The sequence below is a fragment of the Chiloscyllium plagiosum genome, unplaced genomic scaffold (genome assembly GCF_037043375.1).
Source record: "Chiloscyllium plagiosum isolate Xiang-an unplaced genomic scaffold, Cpla_swu_hap1 HiC_scaffold_5, whole genome shotgun sequence".
NCBI lineage: Eukaryota > Metazoa > Chordata > Chondrichthyes > Orectolobiformes > Hemiscylliidae > Chiloscyllium > Chiloscyllium plagiosum.
In genome coordinates this window covers 78,113,298-78,139,452 of record NW_028270143.1, presented here as the reverse complement: position 1 = coordinate 78,139,452, position 26,155 = coordinate 78,113,298, and the positions used below count along the sequence as shown (strand labels likewise).

At 41.2% G+C, this 26,155-nt stretch overlaps 1 protein-coding gene across 1 annotated transcript in view; it reads right to left on the bottom strand.

Moving 5' to 3' along the window:
* itga8 (integrin, alpha 8) overlaps nt 1-26,155 on the bottom strand; it is a 207,770-nt gene that overhangs the window by 56,144 nt on the left and 125,471 nt on the right. The window contains exons 21-24 of the mRNA XM_043690322.2: nt 25,304-25,396; nt 18,111-18,190; nt 11,865-11,945; nt 182-287 (exon numbers count right to left, since the gene is read on the bottom strand). Coding sequence (XP_043546257.1) covers nt 182-287; nt 11,865-11,945; nt 18,111-18,190; nt 25,304-25,396 — 360 coding nt within the window. The remainder of the gene's footprint in view (nt 1-181; nt 288-11,864; nt 11,946-18,110; nt 18,191-25,303; nt 25,397-26,155) is intronic.

Below are 26,155 nucleotides of genomic sequence, written 5' to 3'. Positions count from 1 at the left end.
ATTGAATCTGGAATTAATTATTTAGCATGTGCAACACAAATGTTCATATGGTTCCATTGATTTAAGACCAGAATACTAGTCTGCTGTGACCAAATATTCCACTCCAGGACCTCATCATTTCTCTTTCATCTATCTATCAAAGAATATAAGAAACATGTTATTTAAAAAAAGTAGAACTCACTTCATAAACATGCTGAACCACTGGTCCAATGTGCTCCTCTTTCTTAGGTCTTTCTTTAATCTTCCAGTCAGTGATGGGTAGAAAGATTTGCTCAGGATGAGACACCCTATTACAAGAACACAGTGGCTCAATTGTTGTGGTCAAGCTACAGAAGTCCTAATCTGTTGTGTTCTTTAAAGCAACATGAGGAAAAAAAATGAAAGCATGTGAAACACAAAAGAGAATAAGACATATGAGATGGATACTTCAAACATAAGGGGACAAATACAATGGCAAAGTCAGATGGACTGCAACTGAGGTCCTTTAGAAGAAAGTAGAGACCATCACATGTAAGATTACATGAAGAAAAAGCATTTTTTTCATTAAACGAAAAGCAAATTATAAATGAAAACCGTTAGGAGAATATTAAAACCAGATGGAGACAACATATTTGCCTTCTATATATCTTGCTATCTTCAGAAAGCAAATCAAACACTTTACTCGGAGAAATAATGCTTTCTCTTGTTCTTAAACAGTAACCAAAACTATATTTAGTTCAGTTTTCATCAAATTACCCATGGTCAGTTTAAACAAAGTTTCCAGACTGTTATGAAAGCTTTGTTTCTCTTTCTGGTTTCAATGACGCACCATGAATTATGCACTTTTGATCATTTTAAAACTCCCAGCTAATAAACACTCCGGTTGTGTGTGTGGGTGGAATCCCTGAGGTATGTCTTTCCTGTTGAAGTGATGGCAATGCATTCCTAGCCATTCAGGCCGGCTGTCATGGCATGGTGTGAAGTTCTTTTTCTTTGTTATTTCCTCATCTGTAACTTCAATCTTTCCTCAAACTTAAAGGTGGCCACCAGTTTTGGTGTAGCAATGTTCTTTTCTCACATACATCAAATTCACAGAGAATGACTTTATGAAGCTCATAACGTTGTCACATTACCAACTCTGGAGCAATATGTTTTTGACAATCCACAAATCTCTGTTTTTAAAACATTTGCAGTAACATTATAAAATCCACAAATTCCTATCAGAAAAAATCCTGATAGGAGAAGTGAGATGAGTGTGTGGGAAATACTGAATGAAATGTCAGTTAACATACAGAGTCACTGCAGGCACCAGTGCACATCAGGAACATAAAACAAAAACATATTGCCATATGCTCACTTCCATGGAAGCTAAAGGATAAAAGCCAAATAAGCTAAAGGATGTTCTATTTCAACTGTGCAGCACTCTTGTCAGATAGCATTTTGAGTACTGTTTTTGCCACCAATTGTTCCTCAGAATTTCAGTCTCAAGCTGAATATCAAGCCCATGGGCATGGCAGAGAAAAGCCATAAATTTGAGGCCTGCTGTCTAAGGCTTGAGGTGTGGGGAGAAACTATGCTTTACCTTAGAAAGTCAGTGAGTGAACAACAGAACTGGAATCACTCAGTACAGAATTTCAATGATTATTTATTTATGGAAGAATACATTGAAAATATGGACATCCTAACCCACTAGTCATGTTTTCGGTCTGTTCCTTTTTATATGGACACAGGTGAGTCCACAATTAATACCCAGTATATGCATCCAATTAGATACAGGTCGTTCTGCTATAATACATCTTTCGTTAAAGTGAATTCATTGTAATGCGATTGACAAATTGGGGACACTGTTTCTAAAGTGTAAACTTTTAAAATGTGTGTTGGCTGGAACTCGATTACATTGCCAACACTTTCAGATTTGTTTCTAAAGCATGAGTTTTCTATAATGCAGGGTTGCACAAGAATGCAACCATCGCATTATAGAAGAACTATCTGTATATTAATATATTAACAGATTCCCTAGCCCCTCTTTAAACAAAGACAAGCAATGTGTATCTACCACTAAACTCAGTGGTAGATAAACTCAGACAGCCACATTCTATACAAAGCGTAAAGGTACATCCCTCCTTCAGGATCCCTAACAATTTATTTGCACGTGCAATTCCTTTTGTAAAACAGTCAGACAACTGATGAGCTCAATCCATCCATGCAATTTTGGAGATTTCCATTCTCTCCAATATTGTTTCAAACCAACAAGATCAATTCATAACCTTTTCTCATTTGCAATTTTGCAGAGTTTGTTGTCCAGCAAAGGATGACAATCTATATAACATTAATGATGCAAACAGTATTCACTTGGAAAACAGAGTTCAGCATCACTTGCAACACAAGAGCCAGTATTTCAACAATTATAGCAGTTTTAACAACCTTTTTTATGTCTAACCTTCCCAACCTAAAGGGCAACATTTCTCATTCTCAGCCAACAGAAATATCATGAAACCAACTGCACTGGAATTCCCAGGAGGAAAATGTGGCAGTGAAGCATTGCTAAATAAAAGGCCAGCTTCATATACATGCAAGTACCCACTCCAGGAAATTCATCTTTGGATCTGATACTTCAGAGTCAGGATTATACATCTTCACATTATTGAGCCCTTGACATAATTGCATTCCATTCCTCAGAGCCTTCAATCACAAAACATGAACATTCGAGATATTTCGCTCTGCTGTTCAGGATGTGGGAGATTTTGCAATTAATCCTGGATTTTCGTTCTCAAGGCAGGAATGGTAAATCAGGTCAGTTCCTGATCCCACAATATGACTCTTGCTGGCAGTGATCACCCCCATGCTATTTTTATGGTGGGATAACAAAGATGGGCTGGAATTAGGAATGCCACTTTCTGAATCAGACCCAAACTGGGAATGCCAGGGTACAGATGCCATGAGAGGCCTACCATTGTTCACAAGTACAGTTCAGTAGGTGAGTAATAGGGAACCCTAACTCATATCTTTTGGCAAGATTTGTGACTCCTCAGATGTTGAAACAACCACACATAGCAAGAACTAAACTACGTTCAGATAACATTTGGGATCATAAGTAACATTGATGCCAGACATGTGCCAGGCAATGATCATCTCCAACAAGACAGAATTTGACAATTGCTTTTTGAAAATAGGCAATCGACAATAGGTGCAGGAGTAGGCCATTCTGCCCTTCGAGCCAGCACCACCATTCATTATGATCATGGCTGATCATCCTCAATCCTGTTCCTGCCTTGTCCCCATAACCCTTGATTCCACTATCCTTGAGAGCTTTATCCCACTCTTTCTTGAAAGTATCCAGAGACTTGACCTCCACTGCCCTCTGGAGCAGAGCATTCCACACACCCACCACTCTGGGTGAAGAAGTATCTCCTCAACTCTGTTCTAAATGGCCTACCCCTTATTTTTAAACTGTGTCCTCTGGTTCGGGACTCACCCATCAGCGTAAACATGCTTCCTGCCGCCAGAGTGTCCAATCCTTTAATAATCTTATACATCTCAATCAGATCCCCTCTCAGCCTTCTAACCTCAAGGGTATACAATCCCAGTCGCTCCAATCTTTCAACGCAAGATAGTCCCACCATTCCAGGAATTGACCTCGTGAACCTATGCTGCATTCCCTCAATAGCCAGAATGTCTTTCCTCAAATTTGGAGACCAAAACTGCACACAATATTCCAGGAGCGGTCTCACCAGGGCCCTGTACAGCTGCAGAAGAACCTCTTTGCTTCTATACTCAATTCCTCTTGTTATGAAGGCCAGCATGCTATTAGCTTTCTTCACTGCCTGCTGTACCTGCATGCTTGCTTTTATTGACTGATGTACAAGAACACCTAGATCTCGTTGAACTGCCCCTTTATCTAACTTGACTCCATTTAGGTAGTAATCTGCCTTCCTGTTCTTGCCACCAAAGTGGATAACCACACATTTATCCACATTAAACTGCATCTGCCATGCATCTGTCCACTCACCTAGCCTGTCCAGGTCACCCTGTAATCTCCTAATGTCCTCCTCACATTTCACCCTGCCACCCAGCTTTGTATCATCAGCAAATTTGCTAATATTACTTTTAATACCATCATCTATATCATTAATGTATATTGTACAAAGCTGCGGTCCCTACTACTTTACTACTACTGAATCCCCTGCTATCAATATCTTGGGGGGTTCCATTGGCTGGAAACTGATCTGGACCAACCAAATTCAAGTTAGAGTTTGGGAATTCTGCAGTGAGTAACTCACCTCCCGACTCCTCAAAGCCTGTCCACCATCTGCAAGTCTCACGTCAGCAGTGTGATTGAATACGGTCTATCTGCCTGGATAAATGGCATTCCAACAACAGTCAGGACGTTGGACACCATCCAGGACTAAGCAGGCTGCTTGTTTGGCCCTGCATCTATCATCTTAAACATTCCCTCCCTCAAGCATTGACACACATTGGTAACAGTGTGCACCATTCTGAAAAATGCATGGCAATATTTCACCTTTCCACACCATCTTCCAAACCATCCACCACTTACAAGGACAAGGGCAGCAGGTTCATGGGTGCACCACAATTTGCAAATTCATCTCCAAGCCATGCATCACCTTAATTGGAACAATATCACTGTTCCTTCATTGTTGCATAGTCAAAGTTGTTGAATTCCCTTCCCCATAGCACTGTTGGTATACCAATATGGACAATGGTTAAAGAAGGCAGCTCACTACCATTTCCTGTAGGGAATTTAAGGATAGGCAATAAATTTTGGCCTAGTCAATGATGCTCATTTCCAGGGCATGAATAAAATAACATAATTACATAATGAATGGTGAAGTTATCAGCGGCTTTTGAACTTACTTGTCAAAGGAGTCCTGATTTCAGACTAGGAAACCCAACGTTCACAATCTTTTGATATGCAGTAAACCTTGTCTCCTGACAAAACAGGCTCAACTCTATGGAAATAGTTGGGCGATAGTGGTGGGCACTCTAAAATGACCACAATGCAATAAGCAAGGGCATGATTGCTCCACATGTAGGCTCACTACCCACTCCCTTAATCTGAGGCCATAAAAATCCCACAACATGGAAATACTTGTGTGAATCCTGGGATTTGGTCACGTCCACCATTCATAAATCCCCTGCTAAACAACATGGATGAAAACATGAAAACACATCCTTTAAAATTAATCCATTAGCCTTCAATCCCAAATCACCACATAGAGTCATAGAAATGTACACAATACTAATTTTTGGATTTCCTAGCCAGAGCTCCAGTTTCCCAACATAACTTGCCAGTGACTGGCTAGGGTTCCTCAGGTGAGTACACAGTGCAAAGAGCTTCTTTAGTCACACTGAAGAGCTTCAGCTAGGTTCAGGTGAAAGGCTGCTTCTCAAATCTTTTCCTCGCTATCTCCCTGGATACCTCCCCACCCCCTTGTTTAAATCTTCTAGAGCAGCTTCAGCAAATCTCCCCTTCCAATTCAGGTGCAATCCGTCCTTCTTATACAAATCATAGAACATAGAAGAATACAGCGCAGTACAGGCCCTTTGGCCCTCGATGTTGCGCCGATCCAAGCCCACCTAACCTATACTAACCCACTATCCTCCATATACCTATCCAATGCCCGCTTAAATGCCCATAAAGAGGGAGAGTCCACCACTGCTGCTGGCAGGGCATTCCATGAACTTACGACTCGCTGAGTGAAGAACCTACCCCTAACTTCAGTCCTATATCTACCCCCCCTTAATTTAAAGCTATGCCCCCTTGTAATACCCGACTCCATACGCGGGAAAAGGTTCACACTGTCAACCCTATCTAACCCCCTAATCATCTTGTACACCTCAATCAAGTCACCCCTAAACCTTCTTTTCTCTAATGAAAACAGCCCCAAGTGTCTCAGTCTATCCTCATACGATCTTCCTTCCATACCAGGCAACATCCTGGTAAACCTCCTCTGCACCCGTTCCAGTGCCTCCACATCCTTCCTATAGTATGGCGACCAAAACTGCACACAATATTCCAGATGCGGCCGCACCAGAGTTTTATACAAATCACTTCTAACCCAGAAGACATGCCAATGATTCAAAATGTCAATCCTTTTCCCTTCCACCAGCTCCTCAGCCACACATTCATCTGATCTATCCTCCTATTCCTATACTCACTAACTCGAGCCACCAGGAATAATCCAGACATTATTACCCTGGAAGAACACCTTTTTAAATTCCTGCCGAACTTCCTATATTCACTCCTCAGAATCCTTTTCACTTCCTATGTCATTAGTTCTACAATGACCTCCAGCTGGTCCCTCTCCCCTTTGAGAATATTCTACACCCTCTCAGAGATATCCTTGATCCTGGCTCCAGGGAGGCAGCACACCATTCTGGTATCTCACTGGCGGCAGCAGAAACTTCCGTCTGTGTCTCTCAATAGATAGTCCCCCATTACAATCAATTGCTTGGAACCTGGCATACCCCTCATTACATTAGAGCCAGTCTTGGTACCAGAAACCTGGTTGTCAGTGCTACATTCCCCTGAGTCCATCACCCTCTACATTTTCCAAAACAGCATACTTGTTTGAGATGGGGATAGCCACAGGAGACTTCTGCACTACCTGCCTCCCTCTCCTATCTTTCCTCGAGGTGATCCATCTACCTGGCTGTATCTTTGGTCTTCCCTTCCTGAAACTGCCATCCATCACACTCCCTAGCTCCTGTAAATTCCTCATTGTCTCTAATTGCCTCTCCAATTGATCCATGCGATCTGATAGGTTTCACAACCAAACACAATTCCTGCAGACATTATCATCAGTAATATGGAAACTCTCCCTAATCTCCCACATCGAACAGGAAGAGCGCATCACTACTAAAGGCCAACTTTGCAGTTTAACAATCTAACAGACAGAAAATAGCACAGACGTACTGCTCTAAAAACACTGCTCCAAGCTAGCTTAGTACCTATGTTTTTATATTTTTAAAGTTTAATCAAGAGACAGATCCCAATAGAAAACATATAATCAAAAGGAACCCACTCTGCTCACTACTGTAGATTTACAAAAATAATCTAGCCATTTAGCTACTCCCCCGCTGTGATCTCCCCACATAGGTTTCTTCAAAGATCAGCTATGAATTTTGCTGTTGGTTAATTTTTCTTTAAATGAACTCCGATGTCCAGAGATACTTGAAATCAAACAGCAGAGGGAGTGGTTGTGAAAGTTCACTGCTGGGTCAGACAGCAGTGTCGGTTTCTTTCTGCATATGAATCACTGCCTGTGTCTCCCTTCCTCCTGTTTAAAGTGCAATTGTTTTGACCTTTTTTTCCCTCCAAGTTCCAAAACAATGCAACAGCTTGTAAAACAGTAATTATTCCTCTGAAAATTTGAGGAGATAGGCTCCAACACTGAAAATATCGCAAAAAAGGAGCGACTCTTACAGCCACAATGTTTTCCTGTCCTCATCTTGGATTACCCCTAAACACCTTCTTCACTTTCCTATATATCTGTGACTCCACTTTTAAGGAACTATGAACCTGCACTCCAAGATCTCTTTGCTCAGCAACTCTCCCCAGGACCTTACCATTAAGTGTATATATCCTGCACTGATTTAGTAACTCACCTCCTAACTCCCCAAAGTCTATCCACCATCGACAAGGCACAAATCAAGAGTGTGATGGAATACTCCCCACTTGCCTGGATCAATGCAGCCCCAACAACGCTGAAGAAGCTTGACACCACCCAGGACAAAGTAGCCAACCCTAATTTGCATTATATCCACAAGCATTCACTCCCTTCACCGCCGACACTCAGTAGCAGCTGCGTACACTGTCTACAAGATGTACTGCAGAAATTCAACAATGATCCTCAGACATGACCTTCTAAACCCACAACCACTTCTATCTAGAAGGCCAAGGGCAACAGATTTATGGAAACACCACTCCCTTCAAGATCCCCTCCAAGCCACTCACCATCTTGAAGTGAAAATATATCGCCGTTCCTTCACTGTTGCTGGGTCAAAATCCTGGAATTTCCTTTCTTACTGAATTGTGGGTCAGCCCCAGCACGTGGACTGCAACGGGTCAAGAAGGCAGCTCAGTACCACTTTCTCAAGGGCAACTGAGGACAGGCAATAAATTCTGGCCAGCCAACGACGCCCACATGGCACAAAATGAATAAAGAGAGGAGGCATGAACAACATTACCAATAACACCAGTAACAAGAACTGGACTTATATTTCCTGCAAGCACTCCGGGCCATTTCATAACCTAAGTCTTTTAAAAATAGCTTTTCACTTTATTATGAGCTCTGTGTGAGATATATTTCAATTCTAGATTTGAAACAAAATCAAATAAATAAACGGTGCACACAGCTGATATTGCTCAAACTGGATGGAAGCCAATTATTGGGATGTGATTTTGTTTAGAACAGAGTGGGATGGGATAACCATGGAACTATTTATAACGATTTAGATTTACTGCAATTAGATAAAGGAAAAGGAAGCTGTCAATTAAAGGCCAACCCACCCTGGCATAATCAATCATCAAACTAAAACTGAAACAGCCCTTTTCTTTTCATTGTTGAAGTAAGCTACCCAACATCCTGGACCACTGACATCATAACTCACTGGAAATGAACTTGAACAGAGAGTTACAACTTGAGTTAAACAAAGAAAAATGATTGCAACTAAATACCCTCCACTGTTAACAAGCACTTGAGACTATGTTGCAATATTATCTCTCCTGTCCTGGAACAAGTGGGAAAGGATTGCATAATTAAAGTTAACATAAAATATACTCCAAACTAATGCACAGGTGCAATCCTTGGACTTTTATTTTCGAAAATTTAATATCTTCTGCGGCACAACATTTATGCTTTTACAGCAAACAGCACATGGGGTACGGTCACCCTTTCATTGCTACAGTGATGAATTTGGCAGGGTGTCCACAGACTGCCTCAAAAGGCAGTCAGCTCATTGTGACATGTATTCAGGGACACCACCTCAGGATAAGGAGTTGATCATTTAGGCCTGAGCTGAGGAGACATTTCTTCACTCTAACAGTTGGGATTCCTCGGAGCTCTCCACCTCGGACAGTTTCGGATCATAAGCAAACGGAACCAGGAATAGACCATTCAGCTCTTTGAGCTTATCTCACCATTTTCAATCACAGCTTATCATTTCCCAACGTCAATTTTCCACATTAGTTCCCGTATCTCTTGATGCCATTAGTATCCAGACACCTACTGATATCTACTGAAAACTACTAAACCTACTGAACATGCTCAATGATTGAGTTTCCACAGACCTATGTAGTAGAGAATTCCAAAGATCGACCATCCTCTGCATGAAGAAATTCCTCTTCATCTCAGTCTTGAATGGCTTATCCCCTATTCCAAGATTATATTCCCTGGTTCTATATTCACCAGCTTGAAGAAACAAACTATCTATATTCAAGCTGACATGCCCTGTTCACATTTTGTAAGCTTCAATCTCGTATTCTTTACAATGCTAGAGAATGCAAACCCAGTTTCCTCAGTCTTCCTATTGGGTGATTATTTAAGGCTGAGAGGCAGATTTTTGGTACTGAGGGAATCAAGGAAAATGGGAAGCTGGTGGGAAAATGTAATTGAGGTAGACGATCAGCCATGAAGGTACTGAATAGTCCAGCAACTTCGTTGGGCATCTGTTTTACTCCTATTTCCTATGTTTTATTTTTTTAAATCAGACACTAACAGTGCCTTTAGGGCCCTGATTTAAAGTTAACACTGGTCAACTGCTTTCACAGGGCTTGGAAAACTCAGACATAATACAAAGACAGGAACAGCTAGTTCAAGCACAAACATACCTTTTGTTGCCTTGCTATATAAGGAGCCAGAAGAGGCAAAAGTATTACCCCCAGCCCCTCAACTAAATCACAGTCAGCCAACACCTCCAACCCAACAAATCCATGATTCCAGGCCTTATGCACAATAATTTCTCTTTCCTTCACAGCTAGTGGCCCATCCCACTGAAGCTCTCTGTCCCAAAGACTAGTACCCACCCACCCACGTCAACCACTTCGATGCTGGAATCTTGCTGTAATGGGTCAGCCCACTGCCATTGACTTTCCCACCTAGTAGCTAACCAACCAACCAAGCAAGAAATGATAATGAGATCCTGCAGTTTGATTGAGCAGAACATCTGTAGTCCTGAGATTTCCAGGATCTTCCTCATTCCCACCCTCAAATTTGCTTCCCCTCTAAATACTGGCACAAGAACACTTCCCAAAAGAAACAGTGGTCAAGCAAAGATCAGTCTACAAAGGAAACAGTTGAATGTTATTACTTTGTTGTGATAAAAGGAAGGTTAAGCCAAAAGTTATAGTGTTGTATTACATAAACAAACGGAGTTCAGCTACATAATCACTGCTTTATTATATTTGAGCATATTTTCTTCATCTGGTTTCCACATCTGTGAGTTTTTGCAACCATTAATAACATTGCTGATATTTACAGCTGCTTAAATGTGGCAATAATGAGAATGTTAATTCTGAAATTAAAATCAATTGATCAATACTACTGTAAAATATAAAAACATATATTTGTGTCTAGTCAGATTTAATGGATTTCAGTGCTGTGTTAAACTTCCTACATTTGTTATTCAAGAAAAATTCATCCTATTGAAGTCTTTTTTTCTGGAGAACTAACACTTTACAAATGTAAGTATTGAGTACAATAGTAGGGAAGTCATGCTGAAGCTGTATTAACCTCAGAATAAAGTGAAGAACTGCAGATGCTGGAAATCTGAAACAAAAATAGCAGATCTGTGGAGAGAGAAACAAAGTTAATACTTTGAGTCTGGTGATCCTTCTTCAGCTTTCTCTCCAAAGATATTGGTAGGCCTGCTTAGTTTCTCCAGCAATTTTTGGTTTTGTTTCTGTATTAAGCTTCTCAAGTCACAATTAGAGTACTGCGTAGAATTTACTGACTCCCTGGAGGTTGTTTGGAGGTCAGGCAGCATATGCTCAGGTGAAGAAATATGAGGTGAAGGTCACCATCCTATTGCCCTCTGACTGACCTTGGAATGAGAAGTTTTTAGAATGGCCTTGCCCATAGGCCAAAAGAGGACCTTAAGTGCCATTTAAGAGAGACAATGCAATAATATAGTATGATTCATATTCTCAGGGTATCTTAAATCATAATCAATAAGTTATTTCTTAATTATTGCTATTAAATAGTTAAATGAGCAGCTTTTTTTTGTTCCATGAAAGAGTGCTCTAGAACCCTATTTTTGCCTTTTTGCATTTTGGTCCGAACTTCCAAAGTAGGATTTATGTTGTTCTTCCCCAGTTAATGATCATCTTATGTGAAGTTTAACCATGGGTGGAATCTCCTCCTTCCGAGATAGTGCAGGGAGGGCAATATAATCAGGCAGGTGACATTGAGGAGATAGCTTCTGCCTTCTTGCTACCACAAGAATTGGCCTTCCCACCCAAGCACCTTATCAATGGTCTTCTGGAAGTTCATCTCTACCCTATCCACTGTGTTGTCCCTGTGCAGAGCTTCTGTTACTTCCTTAAATAATTCAAACAAAATAAGGCTAGTTAATTCAACAGATGCCAAAGTTAATATTTCCTCAAAATGTTGAACTATCTAGTAATGGAAATAGTAGCATACTTATAGAAATGGAAATGCTACTATTTTCATCACATTCTCCATTATTAAATATTTTCACACTATGTTAACTTTTGGCAACAGTATAAAATGGTGACATTGGACAGCCTGCAGTTACATCATTCTGCCAAACTTGCTTTGCATTGCTTAAGTATGCATGCGCTGCGAGAACAAATGTCCTTTATTCAGTTTCCAAATAGGTGAGGAGAGAAAACATATACTTACCCCCGAACATAGACCTGAGCAACTGCACTGACATTGATCTGCACTTGGACCAAGTTGCTGCTTGAATTATCCTTATTTGAACTGAAATATAAGGCAGAAAATAAAACTCATTCAACAAGGGAAAATCTATCTTTGAACAGCAGAAATCAGAATTTGGGCAAACATTAAAAAACATATGTTGCAGGAATTTTAGCTTGTATGAAAGTTTTGTTGCTAATAAAACACACAAAAAGTAAAACCTCAGAGAGTTAATTGTCAGTTGATTAAGTGTTTATCATCGAATAAATATTTATAAAAGAATGCTTTAAGCACCAAAGTAACATTACAAGTCATTAATATTTATTGAGGTGGAGGAAGAAAAACAATGACTCGAGTTCAACTTAACTCCCCTATATCCTTAAAAGGAACTTCAGACCATATTTCATGGCAGATGACCGAGTTATTTTTATTGTTCAGAATATTTACGTTGCTAAGTCATTATATTTCAGCAACTATAAATATGAAGGTTGAAACAGGTTGAAGTCACAAATTTCCTCCAATCTTGACATTTTGAATCAGTTCATTTTTCAACCTTACTTCCAACAGAATATGAAAAGCTGAAGCTACAAAATGAACAAATCCTATTTATCATTTGTGCAGCATAATCATTTAATCTCTGGTTTCAAAAGTTTTTTTTAAAATGAGCCACAAGTTATCAGCACCACAATTAAAAATAAAGGCAGTTCAATTAAAATATTCAAAATCAGATATGCAGGTTTCAAAGAAAGTTAGCCTTAGTATACAATCAGTGAGGAGAATGAAAATTAAGAGGAAGAACCTTATAGGGGCAAAAACAATAGGGTCCATAGTGAAATTTGTAGTAGAAAGAAGTCTAGGAAGGCCTATCTTGATGTTAGGTTTAATTTGTTGCATCTTTTCTGCATTTGCAGAATGTCAAGGTGAGTTTCTCACAAGACAACAATAAATTGCCAATTAAGGTAGATTATTACTTGCAAAACACTTTGTTAATGGCACAACCATGACTTAATATTCAGATTCCTACTTACTAAATGTGTGAAAGTGATTGGAGATTGAGAATTCTCGAATGGAAGTCAGTGATCCTTGGTCAGGTCAAGGGAGATAGCTTTTGCTCAGTAGGTGGTTGCACAGTCAGTTAAGGACAGCTTCTGATATCAGTCCAGTCAGAACGCTACTCAGGTAGGTCAAAGTCAGAATATGATCTACATTAGGAGTGAGAAGTGAATGTTGGACAGCCCAGCACCGGTCTTGACTCTTTTTGTCCTACTAGGGGCTACTTTCCTCCTGGTGTGAGAGGTAGCTATTCAGGGAGATGGATGTGGGTGGCTTGGCTGTTAGTTTTGGTGCAGATGGGGAGATGTCCTGACTGAGTGGGTAGGCAGTGTAGAGGGCAGGCAGGGTGACTGGTGTTGAGGGTTTCGGTGGGTGACAGTGAGTGAAAGAAAATGTTATGGCAACAGTGAGAGTGGGAGGGCATGAGCCTTGCTGATAAGCGACAAAGTGAGTGTGAAGTAACTGAGAGAAGATATTGGCACTTATGCCAGAGGAATGGAAAAGATCATTGATCATCTTCCTACATTGTTGGCATTTCTTCAGATGCTGACAATATACTGACTCAGCTGGCAATCTCTGACTAAGTTGGCATGGTCTGATATTGTGGCCTCCCATGCTGTTCTTGGAGAAGGACAACATGCTTGTGTGCCAACTTGACTAGCAGGAGTTTAAGTCCATGCCTGCAGAGTGGGCCACCAAATTCCCCCTGTCTGTCATGTCCAGGGCAAGAGTCAAAAACTGTGATTGGCAGCTCCGGACTCTCAGTGCTTTTCCAGGTGCACAACAGTCTTTTGATGCTGATCAATTCTGGGATATCCCACCAGTAACACAGTGTCCTAGGAACAGTATATGGTAAAAAGTGGATAGATTCAGATGAGAAGGAACCATAGGTATGGGATTAGTAGTTATTGAGGTGAGGAGAAAATGAGGACTGCAGATACTGGAGATTGGAGTCAAAAAGTGTGGTGCTGGAAAAGCACAGCCAGTCAGGCAGCACCTGAGGAACAGGAGAGTGGATGTTTCGAGGATAAGCCCTTCATCAGGAATGTGGCAGAGGGGTGGTTGGCCCAAGGGGGCTGAGAGATAAATGGGAAGGGGGTTGGTGCTGGAGGGAAGGTGGCTGGGAATGCGATAGGTGGACGAAGATGGGGTGTGATGATGATAGGTCAGAGTGGTGGGTGAAGTGAATAGGTGGGAAGGAAGATTGTCAGGTAGGGCGGTGAAATGTGTATATCGTTCAGAAATTTGGAGGCAGTGTGGAAATTTTGTGCAGCAAGTTGGGGTGTTTTTTGCTTGCTTTTTTGGCTCATAGTTTGAAAGGTTTTTGAAGCACAGGGTCAGGGGGCCCAGAACAAAAGAATGGCATCACAGGTAAACCCTAAGTTCATTAATTGGTGATAACTAATAATTTGATTATTGTAATGTGGAGGTTCTGGTATTGGATTGGGGTGGACAAAGTTAAAAATCACATAACAGCAGGTTATAGTCCAACAGGTTTATTTGGAAGTACTCGCTTTCGGAGCGCTGCTCCTTTGTCAGGTAGCCAGTCAACTAGCTACCTGATGAAGGAGTAGTGCTCTGAAAGCTTGTCCTTTCATATAAATCTGTTGGACTATAACCTGCTGTTGTGTGATTTTTAACTGATTATGATGTGTTGCTTTCAGATTGAAGGCCAGTAGGGGAAATATTTATAGGCTACAAATGATGTGGGCCAGGCGATGTGTTGTAACTGCATGAGGTGGGAGCTGATGGACCCCATTCTTGTTCATAGTGACCACATCTGTAGCAAGTGTTGGTTGCTTGTGGAACCCTGGCTCAGGGTTGATTAGCTACAGCCTGAGCTTTGAACACTGCGGCACCCCAAGGATGGGGACATAGAACAGAGAATATATAATGTTACAATGCAGTACAGGCCCTTCGGCCGTCGATGTCGCGGCGACCTGTGAAACCAACCTGAAGCCCATCTAACCAACACTATTCCATTATCATCCATATGTTTATCCAATGACCATTCAAATGCCCTTAAAGTTGGCTGTTACAGGCAGGGTGTTCCACGCCCTTACTATTCTCCGAGTAAAGAACCTACCTCTGACATCTGTCTGATATCTATCACCCCTCAATTTAAAGTTATGTCCCCTTGTGCTAGCCATTATCATCTGAGGAAAAAGGCTCTCACTGTCCACCCTCTAATTTTCTGATCATCTTGTATGTCTTTATTAAGTCACCTCTCAAATTCTTCTCTCCAACAAAAACAGTCTCAAGTCCGTCAGCCTTTCCTCATAAGGGCTTCCCTCCATACCAGGCAACATCCTGGTAAATCTCCTGGGAACCCTTTCCAATGCTTCCTGTACTATTGCAGGTAAGGCATTCCATACCCTTACTTTTTCCACAAGCTTCCTATAATACAGTGGCCAGAACTGTATGCAACGGCCAGAACTGTACGCAATACCCCAAGTGCAGCAGCACCAGAGTTTTTTACAGCTGCAGCATGTCCTCATGGCTTCGAAACTCAATCCCTTTACCAATAAAAGCTAATACACCTTAGGCCTTAACAACCCCTATCAACCTGGGTGGCAACTTTCAGGGATCTATGTACATGGACACTGAGATCTCTCTGCTTATCTACACTACCAAGAATCATACCATTAGCCCAGTACTCTCTGTTCCTGGTACTCCTTCCAAAGTGAATCACCTCACAATTTTCCACATTAAACTCCATTTGCCACCACTCAGCCCAGCTCTGCAGCTTATCTATGTCTCTCTGTAACCTGCAAAATCCTTTGGCACCGTCCACAATTCCACCGACCTTATTATCATCTGCAAATTTACTAACCCATCCTTCTATGCCCTCATCCAGGTCATTTATAAAAATGACAAACAGCAGACAAAAAAAACAGATCCCTGCGGTCCACCACTAGTAACTTAACTCAAGGAAAAACATTTCGCATTAACCACTACCCGCTGTCTTCTTTCAGCTAGCTAATTTCTGAACCAAACCACTAAATCACCCTCAATCCCTTACCTCTGTATTTTCTGCTATAGCCTACCATGGGGAACCTTATCAAATGCCTTATGAAATCTGTATACAGCATATCAACCACTTTACCCTCATCCATCTGTTTGGCGACCATCTCAAATAACTCAATAAGGCTTGTGAGGCACAGCCTACCCTACAACAATCCATGTTGACTATCCCAATCAAATTATTCCTTTCTAGATGATTGTAAATCCTATCTCTTATAATCATTCCCAATTGGATCTAATCTAATCTAAAAACTTTACCCACAACCAAAGTAAGGCTCACTGGTCTATAATTACCAGGGTTGTCTTTACTCCCCTTCTTGAACAAGGGAACAACATTTGTTATCCTCCATTCTTCTGACACTATTCCTGTAGACAATGATGACATAAAGGTCAAAGCCAAAGGCTGTGCTATCTCCTCCCAGGCTTCCCACAGAATCCTAGGATAAATCCCATCTGGTCCAGGGGACTTATCTATTTTCACACTCTCTAGAATTGCTAACACCTCCTCCTTATGAACCTCAATCCTGTCTAGTCTAATAACCTGTATTTCAGTATTCTCCTCGACAACATTGTCCTTTCTCCTGGATGTTGTGTTTCAGCGGGCAGTCACACCCCTGAGATTAATTACCTTGAAATTGGTCAGTACTCAGGGACAGGAGGGTGTGACAATGAGCAAGGCAGGTTGAGAAATTGAGGAGTGAAGGAGCCTCAACTCTTGAACTTGTCTATCAAGTTTGAGATTCTTGCACCTTGTGTGGATGAGAGTGAGGACTATAGGAAGGATGAGAAAACTGGCCATAGTTCCATGGTATATACACCATGGAGTCACTCAAGGTGTGGAGAAAAGAAAAATGTAGTAGTAATCAGAGATGGTATAGTCAGCGAATAGACACTGTTCTGTGACCAGGATCAAATGTCCCAAATGGTGTAAAAGCAAATTACTGCGGATGCTGGAATCTGAAACCAGCTTTGACAAAGGGTCAGTTAAACTCGAAACGTCAGCTCTTTTCTGTCCTTACAGATGCTGTCAGACCTGCTGAGATTTTCCAGCATTTTCTCTTTTGGTCCCAAATGGTGTGTTGCCTCCCTGATGCCTGGTTCAGGATTTCTCATCTGGGCTGCACAGGAACTTAGAGTCGGAGGAGAAAGTTCCAGTTGTCATGATCCATGTAGGTAGGAATGATATAATTAGAAGTTCTGCTAAGGGAATATGGGCAGCTAGGGCCTAAATAAAAAGCTGAAACAAAAAGGTAATAATCTCTGGATTACTACCTGAACCAACTGGAAAATTGGCACAGGGTTAACAAGATTAAGGATGTAAACAAGTGGCTTCAAGGTTGGTTGGGTGAAACAGGTTTGAACTCATGGGACATTGGGACCAGAAGTGGGGAAGGAGAGAGCTGTTGCATTGGGACAGGCTGTGCCTGAATCATGCTGGAATCAGAGTGCTGGTGAATCACAGAAGTTGGACTGCAGATAGGATTTTAAATTAAACAGTTCACGTTCATGGAAAATAATGGAAAATATTAAAGGTGGTGAGGGCTCAGCAGTGATTACTAAAACTTCCAGTTTGTTCTCCCATGGATCAGTGACAAAGACAAATTGTTGCACATCAGCAATACATACCAGTCTCATACCAACTAGTTACAGTAAGCCTCAAGTACATTATATCATTATAATCTCTAGTGACAACTGAGTAAGAATTTAGCTGAGGAAGACTGGCAGGTAGATGGAGGGACCACCTTCATTGATCATATCCTGACTGGATAAGGTCTTAGCCACTTTTTAAAAAAATTTGTAACATAAGAAAGTCGTGCCAATTTGCAACTTGATAAGCATATTATTTGTATTATTTACACATTAGTTACCAAAGTCACCAAATTCCTAATGTCACTTTGTCAGCAAGCCACTCCATTTAGCACCAAGTTGCACTTCTATGCACACACTACATTTGGTTATGCAATCAAGGTCTTCAGCGACTTGGCAACTTCAGTGATATGCGAGGCATATTACATCGTTTCACAAGAAGATTCCTTCAAACAGTTTCAACAGGTTGACTGATTTCATCCACAATTATCTACAGGGGACCATTTTGCGCTTTACTGATTTCTTTTCAAAATCTGCAGCTACGTGAGTAAATTTGTAACTCACCTTTTGATCTGCAGGTCAAAGCTGATGCTGGCATCTGCTGTTTCCAAGCGCTGAACAGAAAATCGGAGCCCCACAGACAGCTGGCAAAGAAATGGATCAAAGCATTAACTATCAACAGATGCCGGAGTTACAGTATGGAATTCTTACTGGGGAAAACAGTTATTGGCCAGAGCACCAAAGAAACTAAATCTTACCATGAATCTTACTTCAGTGAGCACTGAACTTATTAATTCATGCTGATGAGGTACCTTATCATCCCTTTTTACATTATTTTTAGCTGTTTTTCCTGCTTCCTCTAAAATTTTATGAATCATTACTCAACAGCAGATTAAAATACCTTGACAGATTTTATACAAAAATGCATTATGGGATCCTATTCATTACCTGTAAATTCAGGGACAGGTTTAGTCTGTACGACCAGCCACAAGAGAGTACATTTTACAAAGTTTAACACCTGGTACAAAACTTTGCCAACTAAGTGTGAAGCTGAGGAATCTAAGTACAGAGGCAGCCTCAAAGGCTGGCCAGGATTTCTTTCATTCACTCAGATGTTGTGGGCGTTGCTGGCTGGGCCAACATTTAGTGCCCTGTCCCTAGTTGCCCTTACGAAAATGGTGGTGAGCTGCCTCTTGAACCGTTACAATCCATGTGCTGTAGGTAGACCCAAAATGCTACTTACTGGGGTGAATTTGAGGATTTTGTCTCAGTGACACTCAGCGATATACTTCCATATCTGGAAGGTAAGTGACTTGGAGGGAACATGGTGGTGTTCCTTTGTATTTGCTGTCCTTGTCCTTCTCGATGAAAGTAGAATTAGAAGGTGCTGTCAAATGCTGCTCCTGAGCATTGGTAGTGGATTGAATGGAGGCTTGTGAGTGTGGTGCCAGTCTGGCAGGCTGCTTTGTCCTGGATGATGTCAATTTTCTTAAGTGTTGTTGGAATAATGCTCATCCAGGCAACTGTGGACAGGCTCTGGGGATTCAGGAGGTGAGTTACTTGTTGCAGTATTCCTAACTTCTGACCTGCTTTTGCACCCACACTACTTATGTGACTAGTCAAGTTCAGGTTCAGGTCTATAGTAACGTCCAGGATGAAGCATCTTATGAGCCTGATGAATTTCATGTCCAAATTCCTAATGCCATGCTTGATGGATGAAGCTCCATATCTATAGGATGAGCTGATAAAATCATACCTTCTGTCTCTACTTAGAATTTGGCAGAGACTACAGCACAGAAACAGGCCATGTGGTACTATTGCTTTATGCCAGCGGGTGTTTCATATGAACTTCCTTCCACTCTCTTCATCAAACTTTATCACCAACCTTCTATTCTTTCTGCCCTGCTGTGCGTACCCAGGTTTCCCTGACATACATCTATGTGACATTTACCTATTCAACTTCCTTGTGATATAGTATTTCATTTTCTTATCACTCTTTGGTTAATGATTGTTTTTCTGAATTCTCTATCAGATTCATTAGTGACTACCTTTGGCCTCTTGACTAAGTGAAAGCATTTATGTTACAATTACCTGATTATCCTTCATGGCTTTAGAAACTCCAAATGTTATTATTTAACCTTCTGCATTGTAGAGAAACATACGCCAGATGTTCTGCCTTTACTTATAATCCATCCTCTTAGTTCTGTACCATCTTTTGTATCTGTGTTAGCACCTTCTCCGTCACCCTATATATTTCTTTTATTATTTAGACACAAGACTGCACACAGCACAAGTTGACAATTTTTTGCTTTTTAGTTTGATTTCTCTAGAACAGCTTAGTTTATTTCCTTTAAGATCTTATTGTTACTACTTTTAAGGATTTATTTTTCTGTACCCTTTTAGACTCTAAATAAGGTGTGGTTTCCTTATTCTTCTCTGGTTTTCGGAGCAAAGCACAGGCATGGATAGAGGACTGGCTGACTGGCAGCGTGGGGAATAAGTGTCTTTTTCAGAATGGCAGCCTATGACTAGTGGGGTTCCACAGGGATCTGGGTTGGGACCACAACTATTCATGTCATACATTAATTATCTGGACAAAGGAACTGAAGGCATTGTCGCTACTTTTGCAGATGACACAAAGATAGGTAGAGGGACGGGTAGTGTAGATGAAGCAGGGATTCTGCAGAAAGACTTGTCAGTCTAAGAGAGTGGGCAAAGAAGTGGCACATGGAATAAAACGTAGGAAAACATGAAGTTATGCATTTTTTGTAGGAAGGATAGAGGCATAGACTATTTTCTAAATAGCAAAAGGTTTCAGAACTCTGAAGTACAAAGGTACTTGGGAGTCCTAGTTCAGGACTCTCTTAAGGTTAACATGCATGTTTAGTTGATGTTAGAAACTCAAATACAATGTTATCATTAATTTCAAGAGGGCTAGAATACAAGAGCAGAGGTGTACTGCTGAGGCTGTGTAAGGCTCTGGTCAGACTGCTTTTGGAATAAAAGGAAGGATGTGCTGGCCTTGGAAACGGTCCAGCAGAGGTTTACAAGAATGATCGTGGGGATGAAGGGCTTGACATATGAGGAGTGTGCCTGTGCTTAGCACTTAGAAAGATGACAGGGGTTCTGACTGAAGTTTACAGAATACTAGGTGGCTTGGATAGCGTGGATATGGAGAAGCTGTTTCCACTAGTAGGAGAGACTAGGACCTGAGGGCACTGCCTCAGAGTGACGACCTTTTAGAATCCCTACAGTGTGGAAACAGGCCATTTGGCCCAACAAGTCCACACCGACCCTCCAAAGAGTAACCCATCCAGGTTCATTCCCCTACCCTATTACTTTACATACACTCCCATTAATGCATCTAACCTACACATCCCTGATCACTCTGGGCAATTTAACATGGCCAATTTACTTAACCTGCACATCTTTGGACAGTGGGAGGAAACCAGGGCACCCGGAGGGAACCCACACAGACACGGGGCGAATGTGCAAACTCTACACAGATAGTCACCCGAGGCTGGATTTGAACCCAGGGGGTGCTGTGAGGCAACAGTGCTAACCACTAAGCCACTGTGTCACCTAGAGGCTAGTTAATCTGTGGAACCCATTGACGTAGAGAAATGTGGAAGCCAAGTCATTGAGTGCATTTAAGACAGAGATAGATAGCTCCTTGATTGGTAAGGGGTTCAAGGGTTATGGGGAGAAGGCAGAAGAATGTATTTGAGAAACAATTAGCCATGGTTGAATGGCAGAACAGACTCAATAGGCTGAATGGCCTCATTCTGTTCCAATATCTTGTGGTCTAAATTCCCAGCTAAGTCAATTGTTTTTAAAGGAAACAAAGATCAGACAGCTGCAGATCATTATATATCCAATAATGGCCCCAGTGATCGGCATAACCAGGGAAACTTAATTAAGTGATAATCCATAGATGATCACTTGAGTTAAAGTACTTTGTGATCATGTACAAAAATTGGCTCCCCTTCTGCTTCCATTCATTTGGATTCCAGCACTTGTGTTTGTGCAATCCTACTCTTAGTCTGTCTATTCAATCAGCCATAGCAAAATCTCCACAGGATGTGTGCTATGATGTAGAAGTAAATTTTATCTGGTGCAGACCTTTTGGTGCAACATTCTCAGATTTTCAAAACGTCCGCAGCCCACAATGTATACTGTTACTGATATGTGCGAACATCATATATTTGACTCAGGAACTAATGTAAAATTCAAAGGTCAGTGATTAATTTCTCCAAACTGAAATCACCCAGCTCAATCAGTGATTCACCCTTTGACCTAGTTCTACAAATGCTCAGTGATACAGCACTGGACCACCAATAGTTCAAAAGGAGCATCAATTCTTTTAAAAGGCAAATTCACTAAAAATAACAAAAAAAACATTACGCCCAACAGTTTCACCATCAGCGCAGCTCACATACGGAAACATTCAGTGACAACAATAATACTTAATTTTTCACTTTCTACATTGAAGTTGCCACCAGTTGTGGGAACTGGCAATAACAAGCCCACTGCAGTTAGAATTTCCAGTGGGTATTGGGACCTTGGTGTCAGGTCAATGTTGGTGATGCACAATCAACTCTGGTGATTGGTGCACTTGTGTGCAGCCATCTTTCTTCATTAAAGACTTGAAGTGGATTCCTGATGTTTTAGGGCCGGCCAAAGGGTCCACAGTAACTATCAGGCTGGCAGTCTCATCAGGAGAGATAGCGTGTAGCTGAGCCAGAAAGGTAAGCATATGGGCACTCCTTAGTTGCCTCCAGAGAAATCTATAACTGAATGGCTCAAAGCCAGTAGGGCCATTAGCATGGATGGGAAAACCACTGTGAAGGCTTTCAAAACAGTTTCAGCCTTATGTCTCCATGGCTTCTCCATGGCAAAATAAATGACAGTGTGCCCTCAACATCATCACCATGAAGACAGGAAAACTGAGCCGTGATTTTTTTCCACTGCTGGCACCTTGTGTTCCTTGCCAACCCTATCAATATATGTTACTGGGTATAGGATGGTTATTATTAATCCTCCTTTTTCTTGCTTTGTTGTGGGCCTGCACTATTTGGTATCAGAGTATCTACCATAGAGTATCCACAGCAGATGGACGATTCTTAGACACTAAGAAGATATATTGCATGATAGTAATAAATACAGCTACATCTAGTTGGAAGGGATTACTAGGACCTTAGGAGCTGGTACAGATCCATCTCCCAGTGGAATTTAGAGTAGCACTCACTGTGTCGACCCACAGACAGTTTGTGGTATCAGCTGAATGGGTGAAACCAATGTAACACAAACATTAATCACTTCAGCAACATTACCTTATATAAAAGATACCTAACACATACATTTAATTTTTATCTATTAAGGTTGGTTGCAGAATCGTCCGTAGAATATGCTCCAATAATCTAGTTACACAGATTGAAGGTTAAATAGTATTTTAAATGTATTAAACTTATGGCATTAGTCTGGATTTTTACCTGGCCTGCTAGGAGTGAATCAAAATTTGTGAATAGCCTGGATCTTATGAGTCCATTGTATTCAATTCCTCAGTACATTCATAGTGTCATTGATATATTCTTTTTCTGGAATCTACCTGTTTTACTGACAAGAAACTAGTCTGTCATTGGACAGTCAGTAACTACAAAAAAACACAAAAAGAACTGCCAATACTATATAAGTGAGAATCAAAAACAGAAATTGCTGGAAAACCTCAGCAGGTCTGGCAGTATCTGTGGAAGAAATCAGAGTTAACGTTTCGAGTCCAATGAACCATCCTCAGAACACTCCATAGAAAGCTGCACAGAGACTCAGTGCGTGAATCACAGAAACTATCATTCAAGAAATAGGGAAGGCAAATGGAATTTTGGCCTTTATTTCAAAGAGAAATGAGTATAAAAGCTTGTCAAAGGCATTTTATGTAAAAAACATTTGCTAAAACTATACAAGGCACGAGTCCGACCACAGCTGGATACTGTGAACAGTTTTGATCACCTTCTGTAAGGAAAGAGAAACAGGCATTGGAGGCAATCCAGAGAATATTCACTAGGTTAAATGGTTGGTATGGAAAGACTTTCTTATAAAGTGAGCTAACGTAGATTGGACCATGACTTATTGGACAGTAGAAGAATATGAGGAACCCTAACTGCAATATGAGCTTAACTGGACAGATTCAGAGAAATTGCTTTCCCATGTGGACGATTCTACAACCAAAGGACATAATCTAAGTTAAATAACTCTATAGAGGCCTGTATCCCATCACCAAGTCATTATTTATTTACACGGTCCTTGAAACTGATCCAGCTTCCTCAGAGCCAGCTCTCAAAGTGAACAGAACCTCTGACACTTATCTGTCAACCAGGACCCCTAATTGGACTAGATAAACAACCGCAATCAGGGAACTCATATTCTATCAGGTCCACCTGGCTGACCTTGTTACAATCACTACACTTAGGATGAGATATCTATCTGATGAGGAAAGGATGAGCAGATTGTGCCTGTATTCATTTGAGTTTAGAAGATTGAGATGTGACCTTATTGAAACTTGTAAGAGTCTAAGAGAATTTGACAAGATAAATCCTGAGAGAATGTGTCCTGTTGTGGATGATTGTAGAACTTGAGGACAAGTTTAAAAGTAAGGATCAGCCACTTAGGATGCAGAGAAGGAGGAATTTTGTTCTCTTAGCGGAGTTATAACAATTGTTAAGCTTTGGAATTTTTTTAACAGTCTAACAATAAGATTTACAGTCTCATTATAATATCGAAAGTATCAATCTGACTCCTTGGAATGCCTCAGAACAGTAAAGTCTGATTCATCAAACTCCACATTTAAAGCTGTGCTAGACAAGTTTTTAATTTACAAGAGTGTCAACTATGATGCAGGCAGGGGTGAAGGGGCAATAGGCCATCAGACCAATTATGTGTGTCTGCATGGGTTTCCTCAAGGTGGCCTGGGGTTCTTCCCAGACTCCAGGCTAGGTGGATTAGCCATGCAGTGTTGCAGGGATTGGGGAGGGTCATGTGGACTCAGTGGGCTGAATGGTCTGCTTCCACACAGTAGGGGTCCTAAGATTCTATGATCTTACTTGCCAGTAGGGCAGGCTCGAGTGTTCAAATGGTGTACTCCTGCTCCTATTTCTTACAAGCATATGGCAGCACCAGGGATAATTTTGTCGGAGTGGAGACTGTTGAGGGGTGGGAGTTTGGGGGTGTTAAAGGTGTAGTAACATTCTGCCAATACGATTTACAGTCTCATTATCATATCAAAAGTATCAACCTGACTCCTTGGAACGCCTCAGTTAAAGCTGGCGGTGAGCATGCAACATTAACATATGGCATACTATCAATGGAGCTTTAAGCATATGACACAGCATCATATTGACTGCAGTAATAAAGGACACAATTGTATGAAAAAACATGTTTGCCAAACTGATCCTTGGTTTAGGAACAGAGAAGCAGTGTGTTAGTTTGTGATATCATTCATTAGTGATATACTGATGCAATCCATACTAAATACATGAAACATGAAGCTACGCATTCTATAAATGCTTAAAACATCCAAAAGTCTTCTCTCTGGTATTTCAGGAAATAACACAACTTTTAAAAAAATGACAAAACACAAACTATTATTTTCAAAAACAACCCTCCAAAAGGGAATTGACTTTCAGCTTTTTTTCAATGTATTAACATTGTTATTCCATTGTGCTTAAAAAAATTACACAATTCAGAAAAGGTATGTTACTTACATTGGTTCCAGCTGTCATAGGATTTCCCAGATCACAGACAACCATTTGAGTTGAATTGTCCACTTTATAGGCACAGCTTAGCTTGCTCAGTGCCTGGGAAGAAAGCACAAGAATACACAAACTATAAGAAGTTTTGCACAAATATTCACCTGAGATAAAAAGCCTGCAATTAAAATGTTTGAGGGTCATTTTTATTTATCTTTACCACCCAGAAACAAAGATGTTCCCCCTCCTCCACCAGAAGCTGTACATAGAGATAGATGCCTGTATAAATAATTATCATTCTCATGTCACGCTGAATGTTCTGGGAAGAACAGAAGTCTCTTTCAAAAGTCAGAAATGGCAGTGAGCCCCCTATCAAAATCAAGTTCCCTTCAGATGGCAGAAGTCCAGCCTGCCAACAGCTATTGGTTTTTTTTGAATAGATTAGAATCCCTACAGTGTGGAAACAGGCCCTTCAGCCCAACAAGTTCACACTGACCCTCCGAAGAGCAACCCACCCAGACCCATTCCCCTACATTCACCCCTGACTAATGCACCTAACACTACGGGCAATTTAGCATGACCAATTCACCTGGCCTGCACATCTTTGGACTGTGGGAGGAAACCGGAGCACCCAGAGGAAACTCACGCAGACACGGGAAGAATGTGCAAACTCCACACAGACAGTTGCCCGAGGGAGGGAATTGAACCTGGGTCTCTGGTGCTGTGAGGCAGCAGTGTTAACCACTGAGCCACCGTGCCGCCCCAAATCAGAGACTGGCAGATACTCTTCAGTGCCAATGTAAATAAGGCTGGTGGTCTTGCTGCACTCATCAGAAGCCTAGAAATGCTGTGAGACTGCAGACCAAA